Source organism: Panthera uncia (assembly GCF_023721935.1).
Source record: "Panthera uncia isolate 11264 chromosome A1 unlocalized genomic scaffold, Puncia_PCG_1.0 HiC_scaffold_17, whole genome shotgun sequence".
NCBI lineage: Eukaryota > Metazoa > Chordata > Mammalia > Carnivora > Felidae > Panthera > Panthera uncia.
Genome location: NW_026057577.1, coordinates 4749515 through 4769002, shown reverse-complemented (window position 1 = coordinate 4769002; position 19488 = coordinate 4749515). Strand labels below are relative to the sequence as shown.

Here is a 19488-nt window from a genome sequence, read left to right as displayed (position 1 = left end):
GTATTCATACCGGTTGGGGCTGTAGATCACCTTGAGTGTTTGGGTTTATGTCCTCATCAACCATAGGCTATCCTTGGCCTTTCTCTGTTCTGTCCTATCTCTCTCCTTTGTCAGAACTCTTGTTATATTTTATTTGACGTTTTTATGTTTCCCCACATATCTTGTTGCATCTTTCTCTCTGCCTCCGAATTATTTTTCTCTCTCTGCTTTATTCTGGGTATGTTGTTTACCTGCCTTCCAATTTTCTAATATTGTATTCTGCTATATCTAATGTGCTGTCCAACTCACTTATAGTGTGTTTACTATTTTCAAGTGATATAACTTCCATTTTTTGATTTCTTATAGATTCCAGACTCTGTAGTAAATTTTTCATGTTTGACCTATTTTTTTTAAAATTTCATTTTAAAACTGTATTAATCATGGCTGTATCCCAGTCTGAAAAAACATAATAATCAATCGTCTGATATTGTACTTTTTTCTTGTTTAGTTTTCTATTTACTCCTGTCTGTGGCACATCAGCAATGCTTCGATTGACTGTCAGATATTGCATGAGAAAACTTGTTATATGGATGATGCTATCTTATTCCAGAAAGAGGGTTGCTCTTTCCTGTGATAGGCAGGGAGAGGACAATCAAACTTTGGCTCATTCCAGGACCATGTTGACTTGGGACCACCTTGTAGTTTTGTTCAGGGTAGTCTGTCTCTGGTGGGCTCAGAGCATGGAATCCCTAAGATCCTTCCTGCATGTACATACTTGAGTTTAATGGGATATACACAATTTTTTAAAAAACGATGATCTCAAGTGTTGGTAAGGATGTGGAGAATCTGAATTATCACACACTGTCAGTGGTAGAGTAAGTTGTCACAATCATTATTGAACACTCTTTGGAAGTATCTATTAAAGCCAAATTTAGCCATATGTATGTACTAGCAGTTATATTTGTCCCCAAAGAGACATACAAGACTGTTCAAGGCAGCTTTACTCATCATATCCCCAAATGGGAAATAGCCCAGATGAATCACAAGAGGGAAAGCAAACACAAGATGAGGTGTTCATACAATAGAAAACTATCCATGCATGCAGCAGCATGGGTAGATCTCACATTCTGTCAAGGGGAGGAAGACAGACCCAAAGAACACCCAATGGATCATGCATTCATGTGAAATCAAAGTCCAGGCAAAAGTAATTGATGGTGGCGGAGGTCAAGATAATGGTTACTTTTGGGCATGGTCAGTAGTGAGTGGGGAGATAGATGTTTTCTGTTTGTTTTTGTTTTGGTTCTGTGGGGACAGTCACACCAAACTCCACTGGGTTGTGCAAACGAATTAGTGCATTAACATGGGAGTTACACTGTGGTAAGGTAGTCTGTGGTGGACACACCATGTGCTGGGGATACAGGAGTGAACAACCCCACCTGCCCACAAGGGCTGGCTGTCACATGGGAAGGACCATGAACTAGCAGAGACAGGTGATGGAACAGCCTCTGCCACCTTGCACCAGCCTTAGAAATTGCTCTTGAGTCAGGACACATCCAAATGTACACTTGGGCTCTAGGACAGGAGGCATATGTTTACAAACACACTCCAGCACTCTTCTGGGCATGTGATGGCATTTGCTCCAAGTAGAAAATTTACTGAACCCTGAGGCTTTCATTCCTGTGACCTAGGCTGGTGACAGCTCTGTGTCTCTGAACCTGTGCATGCCTCTTTTTCCCCAGAGCGCTCGGCCATGTTTGCTAAGGGGCAGCCAGCATGCAGTGAGGTGCAGGCCAAGGCAGGGGCCAGTGCCACGCTGAGCTGTGAGGTGGCTCAGGACAAGACGGAGGTGACATGGTACAAGGATGGGAAGAAACTGAGTGCCAGCTCCAGAGTGCACATGGAGGCCAAGGGCTGCAGCAGGAAGCTGGTGGTGCAGCAGGCAGGGAAAGTGGATGCTGGGGAGTACAGCTGTGAGGCCAGGGGCCAGAAGGTGTCTTTCCACCTGGATGTCACAGGTCAGTTCTTATGGGACTGTCATAGCCTGTGTGGAGGTGATGGGATTGGCTTACATCCCCAGCCAACCATGGTGCTCTTCCCACCAGACCTCATGTGTTCACATGGCCCATTCTCCCAATGCCCTTACCCATGGCTGGGCCAAGGGAGGTTGGGTGGGAAGGGTATGAACAGAAGGGAGATTGTGCTCCCAGAAACCCAAGTGCTGTTTCCACACAGTAATGGCAGTTGTAAGTTCCCTGTATCTGCTCAGAAATTCCTGGGTGTTCTTTGGTACCTGGACCTCTGGCTGTTCCCTGCACTTGGAGTCTGAAGTAGACCAGGCATTTCTCACCCATGATATATGCATTTCCCTCTGCTTAATGTCCTGGCAGCTCCCAGGTGCCCTCATCTAGCAACATGTTGTTTCACCCTAGGGAGAGATGTTTGAATTTCATTAAACCAGGATAAGGAGTAATTTATTCCAGCCAATCATAATTGGATGTATCTCAGACAGAACTATGGACTATCAAAGTTATAGGCATTCTGGGACACCCTTTCCTCCTTGCACATGGACACGGAAGTTACGTTGCACATGGACACGGATCTAGCAAAGTCTAGATCCCTGTTCTGTGCAATGTCTGCACAAAGCAAACTGAGAGCAGAGGGCTGACAGATATGTGATAGACACATGTGAAGTCTGGATTCTCTTTTTGAAGCAAATCTTGCTTCCCCTCTCTTAGAACATTCTGTGTCAGAATTCCCCTTGGGGTATGATTCATCGATTTAGAAATGGAAAAGAATAAGTGGCTTATCTTACACAAGAACACTTTGTTAAAGACGAGGTCTTTAACAGCTGCTGTCTGGTAAAGCAGCATTGCATACCATTTTCTAGAGACTTGTGTGTCTGTCCATTTCTGGCTGGTTCACAGAAAAGGGTCAGAACTAAATGTATTTTCCTTTCCTTATGAGTCTTTTAAAAATTTTTAAAAATGTTTTTATTTATTTTTTTGAGAGAGAGAGAGAGAGAGAGAGAGAGAGCAGGGAAGGGGCAGAGAGAGAGAGAGGGAGACACAGAATCTGAAGCAGGCTCCAGCTCTGAGCTGTCAGCACAGAGCCTGACACGGGGCTCAAACTCATGAATCATGGGATCATGACCTGAGCCAAAGTCAGATGCTTAACCAACTGAGCCACCCAGGCACCGCTCCTTATGAGTCTTAATGGCAAATAAAAATGGGCTGCAGTCCTACGTTGGCTTCTAGGTGCCACCACCTGACTCTTTGGTATTGTATCTGCAGAAAATTATTTGTTGGTGTATGCAACAAATAATTGCATAATAATAATAATAATAATAATATTATTATTATAATTATTCTGAGCATAATAATTGGTAGATACAAAAAATCTACCATGTGTCTTTTTTTAGTGTTATTTTCAGATGATATTACAAATTATTTTATGGTAATACATATGAAAAGGTTTGACAAATTGACCAAATTCTTAGAAAACCAGATAAAAGTGACACAAGAAGATTTCAACACCTCAAATAGTCCTAGAATGTTTTAAACAAATAGAGATGTAGTAAATAATCTCACACCATGTGCACTTTCTCACTGGTAGATTATGTGAAATGTTCTGGAAAGAAGTTAGTGCCTATTCCTGGAGATTTTTCTAGAAAAGAGAAGAGGAAGCTATTTCTGATTTACTTCACAGAGACAGTATAATGTTGATAACCAAACTCTGAAAAGCAAAGGATGAAAAATTCAAATTACAGGTCAGTCTGTTATGGATTTTCAAGGCCAAAATCTTAAACAAAGCATTAGGAAAATAAATTAGCAAAGTATTTAAAAGATAATACACCATGATGAAGGTCATAGTCTAGGAGTTCAAGGCTTTTTAAACTGGAAATATTAGCAGATCAGTATAATGCATGGCATTAACAGACTGAATGAAAAAGAATGAAGTGATTACTCCATAAATGCAGAATATAGTAGTTGATAAAATTTAACATCATAAATCCAGAAGAAGTGTTTGATAAAGTTCACATCAATTCATGACATAGAATTCTTAGCCAATTATAAATAGAATGGTTCTTTTTTCAGCTTATAAATGATGCTGCAGAAAAACCAGCTAATCACACAGAGTGATCTGTGAGACAGGGAACTACCCAAGGAAGCTAACCGCTATCACTTTTATCCAATGCTATGCAGCATAGTTAGGGGGCAAATAAAGTCAAAGGAAGTTTGAAAAAAACAAAAATAGAATTTATGGATAATATGATATATCCAAAAGATAAATTATTTGACCTAGAAAGTTGACAAAGATTACTGTGTAAAAAGTCAATATTGAGAAAACTCTTGTATCTGTGCTGCCAAGAGACACTTTGAAAACGAAAATTTAAGAGTTATAAGAGCATCAAGACTATCATGTTTCTAATTCCTAGTTTGATAAAGAGATGCTGGGTGGCTCTGTGAGGGTAAATTATTACATGTTATTGAGAGACAGTCAAGAGATGGAAATAAATGGATAGAAAACCATGGAAGAAACAGGCATACCTGATACTAATAAACATCCAACCAAATGGTCATTTTTGGTGGTGGTAGTGGTGGGGACTTTGAAAATTGACAAACAGATCATCAAGGCCACACACAGACAATATACCTCTTGAAGTAGAGCAAAGGGTGAGCATTTGCTGGACCAGGTATCAGAAATATTACAGATAGAGTGATTGAGAATGGTGTCTTGATGCCAGGAAAGATACACTGACCAAAGAACCAGAATAGTGATCTCTGAGACAGACCCATGCAGGAACTGATGACTCCATCCCCTCCCCCTCTGTGTGTGTGTGTTTAATGTGGAACTGTGTACGAAGTAGAGACAGCATTGTTTTAAACAAATGGTGCTAGGACCATTTAACCATATGGAAAAAGGATTGGACTAGTAACTCATACCACTCACAGTCAACCCCTGGTGTTCTCCTCAGAGCAGAAGTGAAACCATATACTCTCAGGTGGTAATGTAGATGTTTTTAATTGCTTCAAGCTTAGGAATGATTGCTTAGAACAGAACACAAGTGCACTAACCACAATGAAACAAATATGAAATATATGAGGACATTAACCTAAAAATGTCGAATCATCAGAAGACAGCAAAGACAAGCCACACAGATGTGGAGGATATTTACAGCACACATAATCACCAAAGATATGCCTTCATATATATAAAAAGATCCTAAAAACAAGCATAGAGAGGACAGACAATGCTATTGAAAATTGGGCAAAAGCCTTTAGCAAAAGAGCAAACACTAATAACCAAAAACACTGGAAAAGGTAATTCACTTTGTGAATCATCAGGACCAGGTAAGAGACAGCCCTGGGAGGTAGAGCTCCACTGCCCACAGTTGCCAAGAGTTGACAACACAGAGTAGGTGACAGTGTGGAGGTTCAGGGACTGTCTTGCACTGTGGGTGACATGCTCTTTGCACATTCATGTGCAAGACTCTGTATCATCTGGGAAAGTTGAAGTGTGCACACATCATGACCCAACATCTCCTCACCCAGAAAAGTGTGTGCATAGGAAAGTCTCTCAGAGTCCTCGCATGGAACAGGGATAGAATATATGGTCCCCACCTGGAACAGCCCAGGAGGAGCAGTGATGGAATGTATGGTCCCCACCTGGAACAGCCCACGTGGAGCAGTGGTGGAATGTATAAATAAATTGTGTTAGTTGTTGCTGAGAAGGTGGTGAGGCTTCTCCAGGCCACACAGCTGGTGCAGAGCCTGGATAAGATTCTACCACCTCCCCATTTAGTTCTTCTTTCCCCCGTGCTACATCTTGAATTACTTTTTGACTTTGTGTGTCCTTCCCTGTCCCCAGAGCCCTCAGCTGTGTTTGCCAAGGAGCAGCCAGCATGCAGTGAGGTGCAGGCCAAGGCGGGGACCAGTGCCACACTGAGCTGCGAGGTGGCCCAGGACAAGACAGAGGTGACGTGGTACAAGGACGGGAAGAAGCTGAGTGCCAGCTCCAAAGTGTGCATGGAGGCCAAGGGCTGCAGCAGGCGGCTGGTGGTGCAGCAGGCAGGGAAGGCGGATGCTGGGGAGTACAGCTGTGAGGCCGGGGGCCAGAAGGTGTCCTTCCACCTGGATGTCACAGGTCAGTAATCTTTAGGGTAGTGAATTAGCCTTGTTTGAGAGAATGGGACTGACTTTGAGCGCAGATCATCCCTAGTGTTCTCACCATCAGTGCTCTTCCATCTCACATCCTCCTACCTTCCTGTTTTTCCTCCCATGGTAGGGTCAAGGGTGGCTGGGTTGGACAGGTGTGTAAGAATGAAGGGGACCACTTGTGTCCATCTTCAGTGGTGTTTAGAACACTGATGCTTAGTTATATATTCCTAGAACCTACCCAATTTCTTTGTGTCCTGGAGCTCTGAATCTACTTAGCATTTGGGTCTGAATTAGACCAAGTGCCTCTTGTAAATTTCCTCCTATTGGATGTTCTGCCAGCTATCAGGTTTGTTCACTCAGAATCACAGGCAGGTTATCACAAGCCAGATGTTTGGATCTCACTGACCAAGGATAGGAGGATATTTCAACTACCCATCCATACTTGTAAATACCTCAGACTGACTGTGGATTATCAAAGTTTAGATGTTCTGTGAATCTCTTCCTTCCTTGCACATGTGTAGAAAAGCTCTTTCTGCACCTGTGTGCTGTAGCATCTAGATCCATTCCATGTTGCAATGTCTGTGCAAAGTATACAAAAGCAGAGATTGGTAGATATGTGCTTGTGATATGTACCTCTGATGTACAGGATATTCCTTTTAAAGCATATCTTTTGTGTTCGGTTAAAACATTCTTTGTCAGAATTCCTCTTGGAGTCTGATGTATAAATTTGGAAATAGGAATAAATAGCTTAAGCTGTATCAGCACATCTTGTTAAAGACAAGTTACTGTAATGGCAGACTGACTGGTGGACCAGTATTTATTTTGTTGCATTATGTAGTGATTAGTGTGTATTTGTGCTTTCTTGGCTGGTTCGTAGAGAAGGTTGAGAAATGTATTCATTTTATTTTGTTAAGAGGGTCTTTTGTTTTGTTTTTGTTAGGAGAGTCTTAATGTTCAGTAAAGGTCTGACATTTGACTTCTAGGTGCCACCACAAAACAGTGTGGTATTGTATTTGTATTCAGTGGTTTGTGTGTGTATATAGATACAGAGAAACATGCTAGTTATCTTCGTGAAACGTTATTTGAAGAGGACTTGAAAACTTACTTCATACTAAACATTTTAAAAGTTTTAAAATTTGATAGAAAACTATATCAAAAATGACATGAGGAGAAATAGAAAACTGAAACAGTCCTATAACTTTTAAAGAAATGGATCCAGAAATATAAAAAAAAAATATTTCATAGAAAGAGTCTATGTTCAGTGGATCTACTGATTAGTTATACCAAATATTTCTGGAAAGACATTATTACATTTTCATGGAGATTCTTCTAGACAACAGAAAAAGGGTATACACTCTCCAACTCATCTATGTAGATGTAGATACATAATATTGATGTTGAAATCTTACAAGGAAAACATGTAGAGTTGAAATTACAGGCCAATGCTTGGGATTCTGTGTCTCCCTATCTGCCCATCTTCTCTCTCTCTCTCTCTCTCTCTCTCTCTCTCTCTTTCAAAAATAAATAAACATTTAAAAAATTAAAGGGAGACCTGGGTGGCTCAGTCGGTTAAATGTCCGACTTCAGCTCAGGTCATGATCTTACGGTTTGTGGGTTTGAGCCCAGCATTGTGCTCTGTGCTGACAGCTCAGAGCCTGGAGCCTGCTTCAGATTCTGTGTCTCCCTCTCTCTGCCCCTCCCCTGTGCATACTCTGTCTCTCTCTCTCAAAATAAATAAACATTAAAAAATTACAGGTCAGTATCTTATGAATATCGAAGCTAAAATCTTAAACAAGATATTAGTCAACCAAGTAATCCGACACATGAAGCAGGCAATACGCTATGATTGAAGTCGTAGTCCAAGAATGTCTGGTTGCTTTAACATTAGAAACATTAAAAAAGCAAAACAGTGCATGATATTAACAGATTGAAAGAGAAAAATGTTGTGGTTATCTCGATAAATGCTGAATAAAAATGTTTGATAAAATTTAACATAATCTCGTAATATAAAATTATTTACTGACTATAGATAAAGGGTTTCTTCCTTAATTTGGAAAACAGTACTACAGGAAATACCAGCTAGAATCACCCTTAAAATGAAAGAGACCTGACTTTGTGATTGGAAACAAGGTAAGGAGGCTTTCTGTCCAACAATGGGCAGTACAATAAGGAGGAAAATAAGACAAAGGTATAAAATATGGGGACAAACGTGGAATTTACAGATAATATCAATTTCAGAAAATCCAAAAGATTAATGATTAGACTTTAATAAGAGACTTGGAAAAATTAAAACTTAAAAAAAAAGCAATATACAGAACAGACCACACACACACACACACACACACACACACACACACACACATCAACTCCAGGTGGGTAGAGACCTGAGTGTAAAAGGTAAAGCAATTAGCTCTTAGCAGGTAATGCAGACTATTTAGTGACATAAATGTAACAAAAGACTTAATAAATGGGTTAATCACAAAGGACAAGTTGATATGTTTGTCTGTATTAAGAACTTTGATCCGAAGACACCATGAAGAAGGGAAAATGCAAGACACACAGATGGAGAGAATTTTAATAAGACATTTAATGACCAAACCCTTTAGCATTTAAAGTAACAAAGAGCTTGGGGTGCCTGGGTGGCTCAGTCAGTTGACAGTCTGACTTTGGCTCAGGTCATGATCTCACGGTTCTATGAGTTCGAGCCCCACATCAAGCTCTGTGCTGACAACTCGGGGCCTGGAGCCTGCTTCGGATTCTGTGTCTCCCTCTCTGCTCCTCCCCTGCTCACACTCCGTCTCTTTCTCTCAAAAATAAATACATATTAAAAAAATTTAATTAACAAAGAGCTCCTGAAAATGAATATAAGAGAAACATACAGTGGTATTGAAAATGGGGCAAATCTTGAACAGTGACATCATAAAGAGGAAACGCTAATGGCCAAAAACATCAGAAAATGTGCATCGCTTTATCAGTAATGGGACCACAGGGAGGACAACTTCAGTCCCACCAAGTTGCCAACAGTTGACAACACAGGGGAGGCAAGAGTGGGAACTCCCTTCCTGACAGTCCTGTGGAAAGACTCTGCATCATCTGAGAAGGCTGGGGTGTGCATGTATCACGACCCCACAGATCCTCTCCTAGAGGAGCTTGTGCAGAGGGATGTCTCCAGTGTCCACACCTGCAGCAGCAACATGGAACAGTGATAGAATGTATAGATAGATTGTGGTTACCCATTTCTAGGAAAGGCAGGGGGCTTCTCCAGGCCTTACAGCTGGTGCAGAACCTGGAGAAGTTTCTGACCCCCTAGCTCACCATTCGGGCTCCTCTTACCAGAGCTGCCTTCCTGACTTACAAGGTGACTCTGTCCCCAGAGCTTGCAGCTGTGTTTGCCAAGGAGCAGCCGGCATGCAGTGAGGTTCAGGCCAAGGCAGGGGCCAGTGCCACATTGAGCTGCGAGGTGGCCCAGGACAAGACGGAGGTGATGTGGTACAAGGATGGGAAGAAGCTGAGTGCAAGCTCCAGAGTGCGTGTGGAGGCCAAGGGTTGCAGCAGGAAGCTGGTGGTGCAGCAAGCGGGGAGAGCAGATGCTGGGGAGTACAGCTGCGAGGCCAGGGGAGAGAAGGTGTCCTTCTGCCTGGACGTTACAAGTCAGTACTTGGGGGTAATACTCTAGCCTTGATGGAAGGTGATGATGGGACCATCCAGGATTACACCCGGATGGACTTTTGTGTCCTTTTCCTTTAGACCTAATCTCTTCATGTCTACCATTTGTCCATATGCTGTTTTCATCTCCTTTTTTCACATCAGTTTTGGGTCAAGGGAGGCCTCATGGGAAGGGTATGCATGGAAAGGAAAGGGGCTGTTTCTGTAATCTGGAATGGCAATTTGGTGCAACAATGCTCAGTCACATTCCTAGCACCTGCCCTGCTCTTTCTGGTGTTCCTTGGTGTCCAGGATTCTAGTTCCATCTTGTGCTTGGGCTCGAGGTCAACCAGGTATCTCTCACCCTTGGATATGGCACATTTTCTCCATTATATGTTTTGACAACTACCCATGCCACCCATCAGTAGCTCTGACCAGTTTTTGTCAGTGAGAGGTGTTTCAATTCACTTGGGCCTAGATTAGGGGAGATTCTGGCCACACAATCATACTTGGAATTGAGATATCAAGAGTGAACCTTAGATTATCACACTTGAGGTGTCTGGGACACTCTTCCTTCTTTTTCCCTGATAGAGAAGCTCGCTGTTACCTGTGTGTGACAAAATGTAGGTGCATGTTTTGTGACAATGTCTGCTGTGCAAAGGGAAGGAAGAATGGATGATTTGTAGATACTCACCTGTGACATTTAGGATTATTGTTTTCAAGAAAACCTCACTTTTCCCTTCTCTCCAGGTTGGAGATACACTCTCAGTGTCAGATTTACCCTTCTGGTTGCATTTGTAAACTTAGAAATGGGAAGGAGCAGGTAACTCCTGGCACTCAGTGTGCTTTGTCACTGAGGTGTTCCCACAGTAGCAGCCTGACCAGGAAAGCAGCATTTATTTTGTAGCATTTTCCTAATGTTTTGTGTGTATCTGCATCTGCTGGACTGGTACATAAAGTGGAAAAAATCAAAATTTTTTTCCTTTGTTAAGAGAACCTTGGGGCGCTTGGATGGCTCAGTGGGTTAAGCGTCCAACTTTGGCTCAGGTCATGATCTCGCAGTTTCTGAGTTCCAGCCCATTGTCGGGCTCTGCGCTGATAGCTCGGAGCCTGAGGCTGGCCCAGATTCTGTGTCTCCCTCTCAATCTGCCCCTCCCCTGTTCATACTCTGTCTCTCTCTGTCTCTGTCTCTCTCTCAAAAAGAAATAAACATTAAAAAAAGAGAGAATCTTGATACCAAATAGGGGTGGGCTCCCATCCTACTCTGACTCCTAGTTGCCAGAACATAACAGTTCGGAATTTTATCAGCATATAATGATCCATGGGTGGGGGTAGGCACCCCAAATCCCATTTAGGTGTCTGTGAAATCTTATTTTAAGACAATATGACAAAATATTTTATGGTAATAAATTTGAAAAGTTGTGACAATTTGGCTAATTCCTAATAAATTGTGAGAATGGACAAAAAGATACAGAAATCTCAAATAGTTTTATGACTTTTAAATAAGTGGAACCAATAATACAAAATCTTTGAAGTCAAGTAGTTCTCTGGTAAACTATGTTCAATATTCTTTAAAATGGTTATTCTATGCTTGAGGAAATAATTGTTCTGGGGAATATAAAAACAAGATATATTTCATAACTCATTTTAGGTAGTGTGAGAAATAAGCCCACCAACTCAATCAAAGGAGGGACACAGAGACTTGGAGCACAGTGAAACAAGGCTTTGAGCGATGTTCTTGCAAGAGCAGTGTCTGATGGATAGGCACACTCAGGGCAGTTACAGCAATTTACCTCTTAGCACGCAAGTCCCTCCCGTGGTTCCTCATTGGCTGAGCACTGCGGAGATTACAGTCTTACCCAGACATTGCTTGTGCCCATGGAAGGCAAAAAGTAGTCTCATTGGAACAACTGTACATTCCCTAAGGTGACGCAGAGACTTTCAGCCCCTCCTCCCTTTGTTCTTTGGCACGTGTTCATTGCAAAGTCTACCAAACGGAGAGGGAAAGAAGAGCCAGGAAGTGAAGAGTCTAAGGGTTTGGGACTCCACTGTGTGTGTGGGGTACATACATATTTCCAATAAGTTGTAAATCTATTGTTAACTAGACACAATGGCTTTTATTTGGTATTCAAAAATGAATCATCTCCCTTACTTCTCACAATCCCACCTCTTCTTTTCTAAGTTGATTCCATTTTCATTTATATTTCCTTCATTTTTGAGCTCTCACTCAAACATGTTTAGTAGGTGTTGGCTCTCCTCCTCGTAGTAAGGTTTATCTTTCAATAATAATAGGTCATTTTGGGCATAAGCACAAACATTTGTTCATTAATAACAATGAGTCTTTGGACTCATTGTCCAAAGAGTTTAGAATCAAAGCAACCATTCCTTTCCATTTACTAAAGCATACTTCTAACCAGTCACTAAACAAGTCACTACTCCCTGAGTTTTATGCTAGTTCATTGGCTAGAGTTGGTAGTCCCTGCAAAGCTTTGGTGATGGTGCCGTCTGCAGCAATGTTGGGGAGAAAGGTACAGCACTGGTCTCCTAACATAACACAAAAGAAGGACTCCCTCTTTCTCTGCTAGCATCATGTCTAAGGCTATCCTATTCTCCCATGCCATTCGAGTGGTAGCATCTAACTTACTGGCTACTCCTTGGAGTGCAGCCCTAGTGAAATTGATAGACCTTTGCTGATTTTAGCAGATGTGATTAATCCAGTCCACATTCTTATCAATGGTAAACCACCAGAAAAGTGAGGACTGAAATCCAGCAGCTATCTGATTCCTGTCCTTAAGTTCATTGGAGACACCCCTATAGGACTCCTATTGCACCAATGTACACATTGGAATAAAAATATCACTGTAAAGCCCTCTGGTTTCTGTGGTGAATGTCACTGTCTTTATCGGTTTGATGGAATGCCAAAGTGAATGAAATGGCCATTTGGACTAATGCACAAGTTCCACTCCAATTGGGCAGAAACCAGTTAAGTAGGCTCCTCTTCCCAAAGTACCACCAAACATCTGCTCATGGGATGTTCAAGTTAGAATAGTTGTGGCTCTGTTCACCAGTGGCATTTAGGATGTGCACGTGGGTCAGCCAATATCCCACAGGTTTGTTGAATTGTTTCCCTACTCTTGAGAGACAGGAGGAGTGATTCCTTGTCCCTATGAAGGAAGAGGGGATGGCCCTTGGGTCTGACATTTGTAGTGCATGAAAGAGCAATGACAGGATCTTGCAGGTCTCATTTCCCCAAACATCCGTGACTGATGGAGAGCCATCATGCAACTCATTCCTGCAGGGTCTGTATCCCATCCAGAGGGAAATGGAACAATTTGCCCCTGTGGCCTTTCTGCACCACAAACATAACAATTGCTTTTGTTAAACATCTGCACAGAGAAGTAAACACATTACACCCACGCATTAACATCTCCATATCCAGTCTAGATCTTAAGGGTTTGTGTCAGGTCTTTGATTTCAACTTTGCTTATCTTCTTTGGATCATTAGTGGGAGAAATTAAATACCCCCTTGGATCTGTGGTTGGTTGAGGCATACTACAGATGAGGTTATCAACTGGCTTAAGGGACAGTAGTCCCTTAAGTTCTTAAATTCTTGTAACATCTACTCCTAATCCATATGTTCCAGGTGCTGCCCTTGGGTCCTGATCTGCAGTGAGGGGGCTGTTAATGGTTAGAAGCATGGGGTCACACTTTAAGTTCTGGCAATTTTTCAGTGGGATACCCTTAGATGGATGTATTTTAACTGTTAAAGTGTCCATGGGTTTGGCCGTCCATTCCTGAATCTGAGTAGTCTACGATGCCAAGTCCCAACTCCCAAACAAGGTTTGAGGTCCAGATGACTGTAAAGATCAAAGGTATCAATACAAAGATATTTATCTGCCTGTGATAGCCACCTCTGTTTTTCTAAATTCCCACATGATAGGTTGAGGCAGGCATCAAATTTCAAAGTTTGAGGGGATTCAGTTCTAGTTACATTAATTACTAAGCTAATGGGATAGGCTTGAGGCACTTCCTTTTTGGAATTTTCTCATCCTCTGGTGGTTGCCTACCCAAGCCATAATATTCCCCAGTTGCAAGGCCAGATTCTAACCTTTATTGTACACTCTGAACTTCCTTTCTTAAGGGTAATTTTAAGGGGTCCTTGGTTGTCTTATATACCTCCCATCGTCCCTTCACCTGTCTAGAGTCCGCGTTACTGGCCCCTTGACCTGAGTGTAATGAGTCCATCCCCTTTCCGCAGTCAATACAACAGTTTCAGTGGTTACAAGAACTTCATAGGGGCCTTGCCAGCTAGGTTGGAGTATTTTCCTCTTTCCAACATTTGATTAATGCCTGATCCCCCAGTTGAAAGTGATGGGCCATGAATTCAAGTGTCAGGGTCTGTGTGAGAGCCCTTTTACCCTAAGGGAAGATAGAACAGAGGATGTGGCCAGTACATATCTCTGAGGAACTGACCTTTAGTTTCCAGGGTGGGTAAGTCCAAGTCCAATGCCCTCCCTAAATAAAGTAGCCTATCAAGAAGCTCATAGGCAGACAACCCTGCTAGGAAGTTAAGCAAACCTATTGTGGCCTTGGAAACTTCGGCTCACTTTCCCTTGAAATCAGGAATTCATCTACATATTGAAAGAGTTGAGTGTCTGGCGGAGGTGGGGGGACATTTTTATTATAGATTCCACATTTGACTAAACAAATTGGAGGCCTCAGTAAAGCCCTGTGGCAATACTGTCCAGTGGTATTGTTGCTTTCTCCTGCTTACAGGATTCTCCCATTCAAAGGCAAAGAGATCTCTGCTCTCTGGGTCTAGTGGACATGCCCAAAAGTCATCCTTCAAATCTACTACGCTAAACCATTTATGCCCATAAGGAATTTTACTGAGGGGGGTATAGGGATTAGGGACTGTAGGGTATTGGGTTCAAACTATCTGGTTTACTGCTCCCAGGTCTTGCACCAACTGGTAGGACCCATCTGGATTTCATACTGGGAGTTCCAGAGTATTGTATGGGTAAATACAGGGTTCTAGCAACCCATCCTTGATAAGACCCGTGGTCACTGGCTGGAGTCTTTTTGTTCCTTCTATTGGAATAAGAGACTGCTTCCTGCACACCGTTTCACCTGGTTGTTTTAAGCAAATCTTCACTGGGAGAATTTGAAGCCCTCTTCTGTTTCTCTCTTTGACCCATATCTCTGGATGTATCTTACTTTCTTCTTCCTCTATGAGGTAAGCTATGAGAACTTTAATTTGGCTCCTCTCTATCCCTATATCCAAACCCAGCTCTATAGTGAGGTCTCTGCCTAGGGGGTCGACTCCTGCTTCAGGAATGGACAGGAAAGACACCTCTGTTTCCTCAGTCTCAGTTCTTACAGTCATGGTTTCATATATACAAACCTGAAATTTTTCTCCTTTTATTCCTGAAACCAAAAGTTTTTCTGGTGAGAATTTTGTCCCCTGTGGCTTAAATGTTAGGGAGGAATGGGCAGCTTCGGTGTCAAACAAGAAGGTTGTATCTTCTCCCTTGGGTCCCACCTTTGAATGTATCAAGGACTGCTGCTGGAGTCTAGCAAAGGGGAACCCCTGACCCCCTTTATCTTCTTCTTCCAGAGCCATAAGGGGGTCAGTTCCTCTTCCTTCTTCCATAGAGGACACTCCCTTTTAAAGTGGCCAGGCGGTCTGCATTTATAACATTTCCTTTCTTCTCCTTCTCGCATTCCTCTTGTTTTACTTTGTTCCCTATGATCCCTCATTTCCCCCCTGGGGGAATCTCTATTTCCTCCTTCCCTTTCAATCATCTTCTCCACAGTAGTCACCATAATTTTTGCTTTCTGTTGTTGCTTCTTTTCATCCCTCTTTACAAATACCTTTTGTGCCTCCCTGCGCAATTCCTCTATCCACCTTCTATAACTTTCTGGCAATATCAGGCCAACTTCTGGAGACAAAATTAACCTTCAGGAGACCCTGCCCCACTGGGTCCTCCAGATCAAGGCCTGAATATTTTCTCATTTGATCCTTAAGCCTCTGTAAGCAAGCAGTTGGGGTTTCCTCCTTCTCTTTCTGTATCTCAAAAGCCTTAAGGGGCACCTGTGTGGCTCAGTTGGTTAAGCGTCTGACTTCAGCTCAGGTCACAATCTCATGGTTTCTGGGTTTGAGCTCTGCATTGGGCTCTGTGCTGACAGCTCAGAGCCTGGAGCCTGCTTCGGATTCTGTGTCTCCCTCTCTCTCTGACCCTCCCAGCTTGCACTCTGTCTTTCTTTCTCTCAAAAATAAATAAAACATATATATATATATATATTTAAAATTCCTTGATGATACTCTGAGATCTTGGAGCTGATCCCCTGATTCCTCTGATGATTGGTTTTCTTAATTTCTGCTTCCTCCTAACTCTGTGCCCAAGATCATCATTGTCCCAACCAGGATCTAGGTTAGGAAACTTCTGTTCCGCTGGCTGAACTCCTGGCCAGGTGGGTGCTCTCTCCACCAAACAGACATTGCAGCTCTTCTGATCATTCCTCTTTGCTCTCTGGTAAATAGGATATTCATGATAGACATCAGCTCAGCCCAGGAATAAATATTACGTCCCCCAAACTGATCGACCTCTCCTGATAATTTCTCTTTGCTCTCCGGTAAATAGGATATTCATGATAGACATCAGCCTAGCCCAGGAATAAATATTAGGTCTGCAAAACTAATCAACCTGATCTGCCAAACCTAGTGGATCTTCCAACAGTGGTTTCATTTCCTTCTTGAAATTCCTCACCTCAGTACTGGTGGTGGTGGGCATTGACAAAACCAATCTCTCCTTGTCCCCTTTAAAAGGACCTTCCTTAATGGAAATAACTTAGGGCTCCAGCAATCTATCCTTGATAAGATCTGCGATCACTGGCTGGAGACTTTTTTTTCCCTTCTATTGGAATAGGAAACTGCTTCCTGCAAACTATTTCACCCAGTTGTTTTAAGGAAATCTTTTTTGGGGGAATGAAGAGCTCCCAGAGGGAAGAAGGAAGTTCTCTATGTGCTTTTTACATTTTTTCGGTTCCCTCCTGAGGTTTGGATACAAACCAGTAAGGCATAAGGTTCCTCCTGTCCACCCAAATTCTCTGTTTTGTTCCCTCCTACCCCCTCCTGTGGGTTGACCTGGGGATTATAAGGAGGAGGAGTACAAGAGAGGGCGTCCCAAGGCTTCTCCTTTAGAGATTCCTAGTACTTTCCTTTTTTGTGTTAAGAGGAAACATAGAAGAGTTCTTGGTAGACAGCAGAGAGCATATTCCCTCACCTACAGTGTACTGGAACTTTGTCATTCACATAAAGGACTAGAGCCTGGCAGACCCAGTCTTTCTCTGAGACAAACTGAGGCCAAAAAACAGAGGGCCCTTTAACTGTGTCTCTTGTCCAAACAAAGCAGCAGAATTTGATCATTTTATGTTTGTCCTTGTTCCCTGTATAAGGAGCACCCTCCCAGTACTATAACATTCGCCCCAGTGACTATCTGGGGGAAGCTGAAGAGACCCCACCTATTTCTGGGTCTCTTTCCTTACCCCTAGGCCTAGAATTTTTGTTCCCCATCCTTGAAAAAGCTGGTTCCTGCTCCTGAGCTTCCCTGGGGTGCTTGATCCCCCATTAATGGAGGTTTCCTGCACTCTCCAGAACCCACTTTGTCTGTCTCCAGCCATTTCCTTCATAGGAGAATGGGACTGCAGATCTAGACTCTGCATTGTCTTCATATCTAGGGTACGTCTCAGTCATACACACTCAGCTTCTAAGGATTTCCTGTCCCAAGGCAGTACTTGTAGTCAAATTTTCCTACCTTGGTCTGGGTGATGAGGTTTTGGGATGATGGTAAGGGTTCATGGGGTCAGGAGCTGAAGACCAAGAAAGAATTCTTGAATACGTCTTTGGTGCAAAAAGTTGATTTTATTACAGTACGGGGACAGGACCCACGGGCAGGAAGAACTGCACCGGGGTCATGATGGGGTAACTCATTCTATACCCTCAGGCTGGGAAGGTGTCAGGGATAGAGTAAGTCTCTAAGGAATTTTGGAGGCAAGGTTTCCAGGACCTTGAAAGGGTAGCTGTTGTTAGGAAAATGCCATTTATTACCATTTAGTAAAACCTCAGCATGAGACCCTTCAGATGTCCATTGGGGGCCATAAGCTTGGAGCATGATTGCCAGCATGTATCTTGGGGCATTTGAGATAAAGGAAATAGACTTACAGGATCCTTGAGGTTGGGGATAATGTTCAGCCAAGATTCTCTTTTGCCCCCAACAAAGTGTCATCATTGAGGCAGCTGAGCTCCTAGAGGGAGGTCACTTTGCCTGTGTCAAGGACTTGTCAACGGACTTTAGGCAGGAAGGGAATTTCATTTTTCATTTGCTGTAGTTTCCCCACATCATGGGGGCCAGCACTTAAACCCCTTTCCTTTGTTCTTGGGCAGCCAAGAGTGTCCGAGCAATACCACACATTCCACCTGGGGGTGGGTGGGTGCTAGCTTATACTTTGCCGTTAGCCTGCTTTATACTCCCTCATCACATGCACAGAGTTATGGGTCGCCGCGGTGCTGCCTTTTACCCTTTCCCCAGCATCACTTCTTTCTCCAAAGATAAAAAGACTTTAGCTCCACAGATACCACAGAGGCCAGGAGCCCTCCCATGGAAAGGCCACCCTAACTGGGATGAGCCAGTTAAGTCCTCACCCACAGGAGGACTTGGACCCTGCAGGTTGAGGTGAATCCTGGGACCTCTCACATTTGTTCACCTTCTCTCTTTGTCCTTTGGTGCAAGCTCATTGCAAATCCCATGAAAATAAGTCCCTGAAACAGAGACAGGAAGAAGAACCAGGAAGTAAAGTTTGGGACTCCATTGTTGGGAGGGGGTCGAACATATTTTCTCTAGATTGTAAACCTACTGTCAAATGGACAGCACAGCTTTTATTTGAATCATCATGATGAAAACGAATCATCTCCCTTACTTCTCACAATAGCAAATGTAACAGTGGTACCAAAATCTTACAAGAAAAGTAGGAAGAATTAAATTACAGACCAACCTATTGGGGATATCAAAAACCAAAATCATAAATGAAATATTAGCAAAATTAATTCAACAATATAGCAAGAGAGTACCACACGGTGATGGAAGTCATTGTCCAGGATTGCAAATTTGGTTGAACGTTAGATCAATGTAAAGCCTGACATTAAGAAACTAAGTGAAAAACAGTGTGATTATCTCAACACAGAATAAAAGTGTTTGGTTAAATTTTTATGTCATAAATTCAGAAAATGTGTTTGATAAAACTCAGCATCAGTCATGCCATAAAATTCTTAACACGCTGTATGACAGTTCTCTTTCTTGCTTCAGAAAGTGAAGTTACAGAACACATGAGGAATTTATAGGAGACACTGAAAGCTTTGATTTGGGGACCATACAAGCAGGCCACTGTAATCACTGAGCAGTGTAAGGAGGAAAATAAAATAGATTCCATAAAGATGGAAGATACAGTGATAGAATGTACACTGATGATGTGATTTCCAATTCAAAAAATCCTAAATATAAATTACTAGGCCAAATAAGATTCTTGAGGAAGATTACCATGTAAAAAAACATTATGCAGATTACCATGTAAAAAAACATTTCTATATGTGCTAGCAAGAAACACTTTGAAATCGAAACCTTACAGTTATAATAGCATCAAAAATGTT

General features: G+C 42.5%; 1 protein-coding gene across 1 annotated transcript in view; it reads left to right on the top strand.

The window, feature by feature from the left end:
- Nucleotides 1–19488, top strand: part of OBSCN (obscurin, cytoskeletal calmodulin and titin-interacting RhoGEF) — a 96242-nt gene that overhangs the window by 26877 nt on the left and 49877 nt on the right. The window contains exons 10-14 of the mRNA XM_049648814.1: nt 1719–1994; nt 5848–6123; nt 6265–6272; nt 9448–9812; nt 12294–12310. Coding sequence (XP_049504771.1) covers nt 1719–1994; nt 5848–6123; nt 6265–6272; nt 9448–9812; nt 12294–12310 — 942 coding nt within the window. The remainder of the gene's footprint in view (nt 1–1718; nt 1995–5847; nt 6124–6264; nt 6273–9447; nt 9813–12293; nt 12311–19488) is intronic.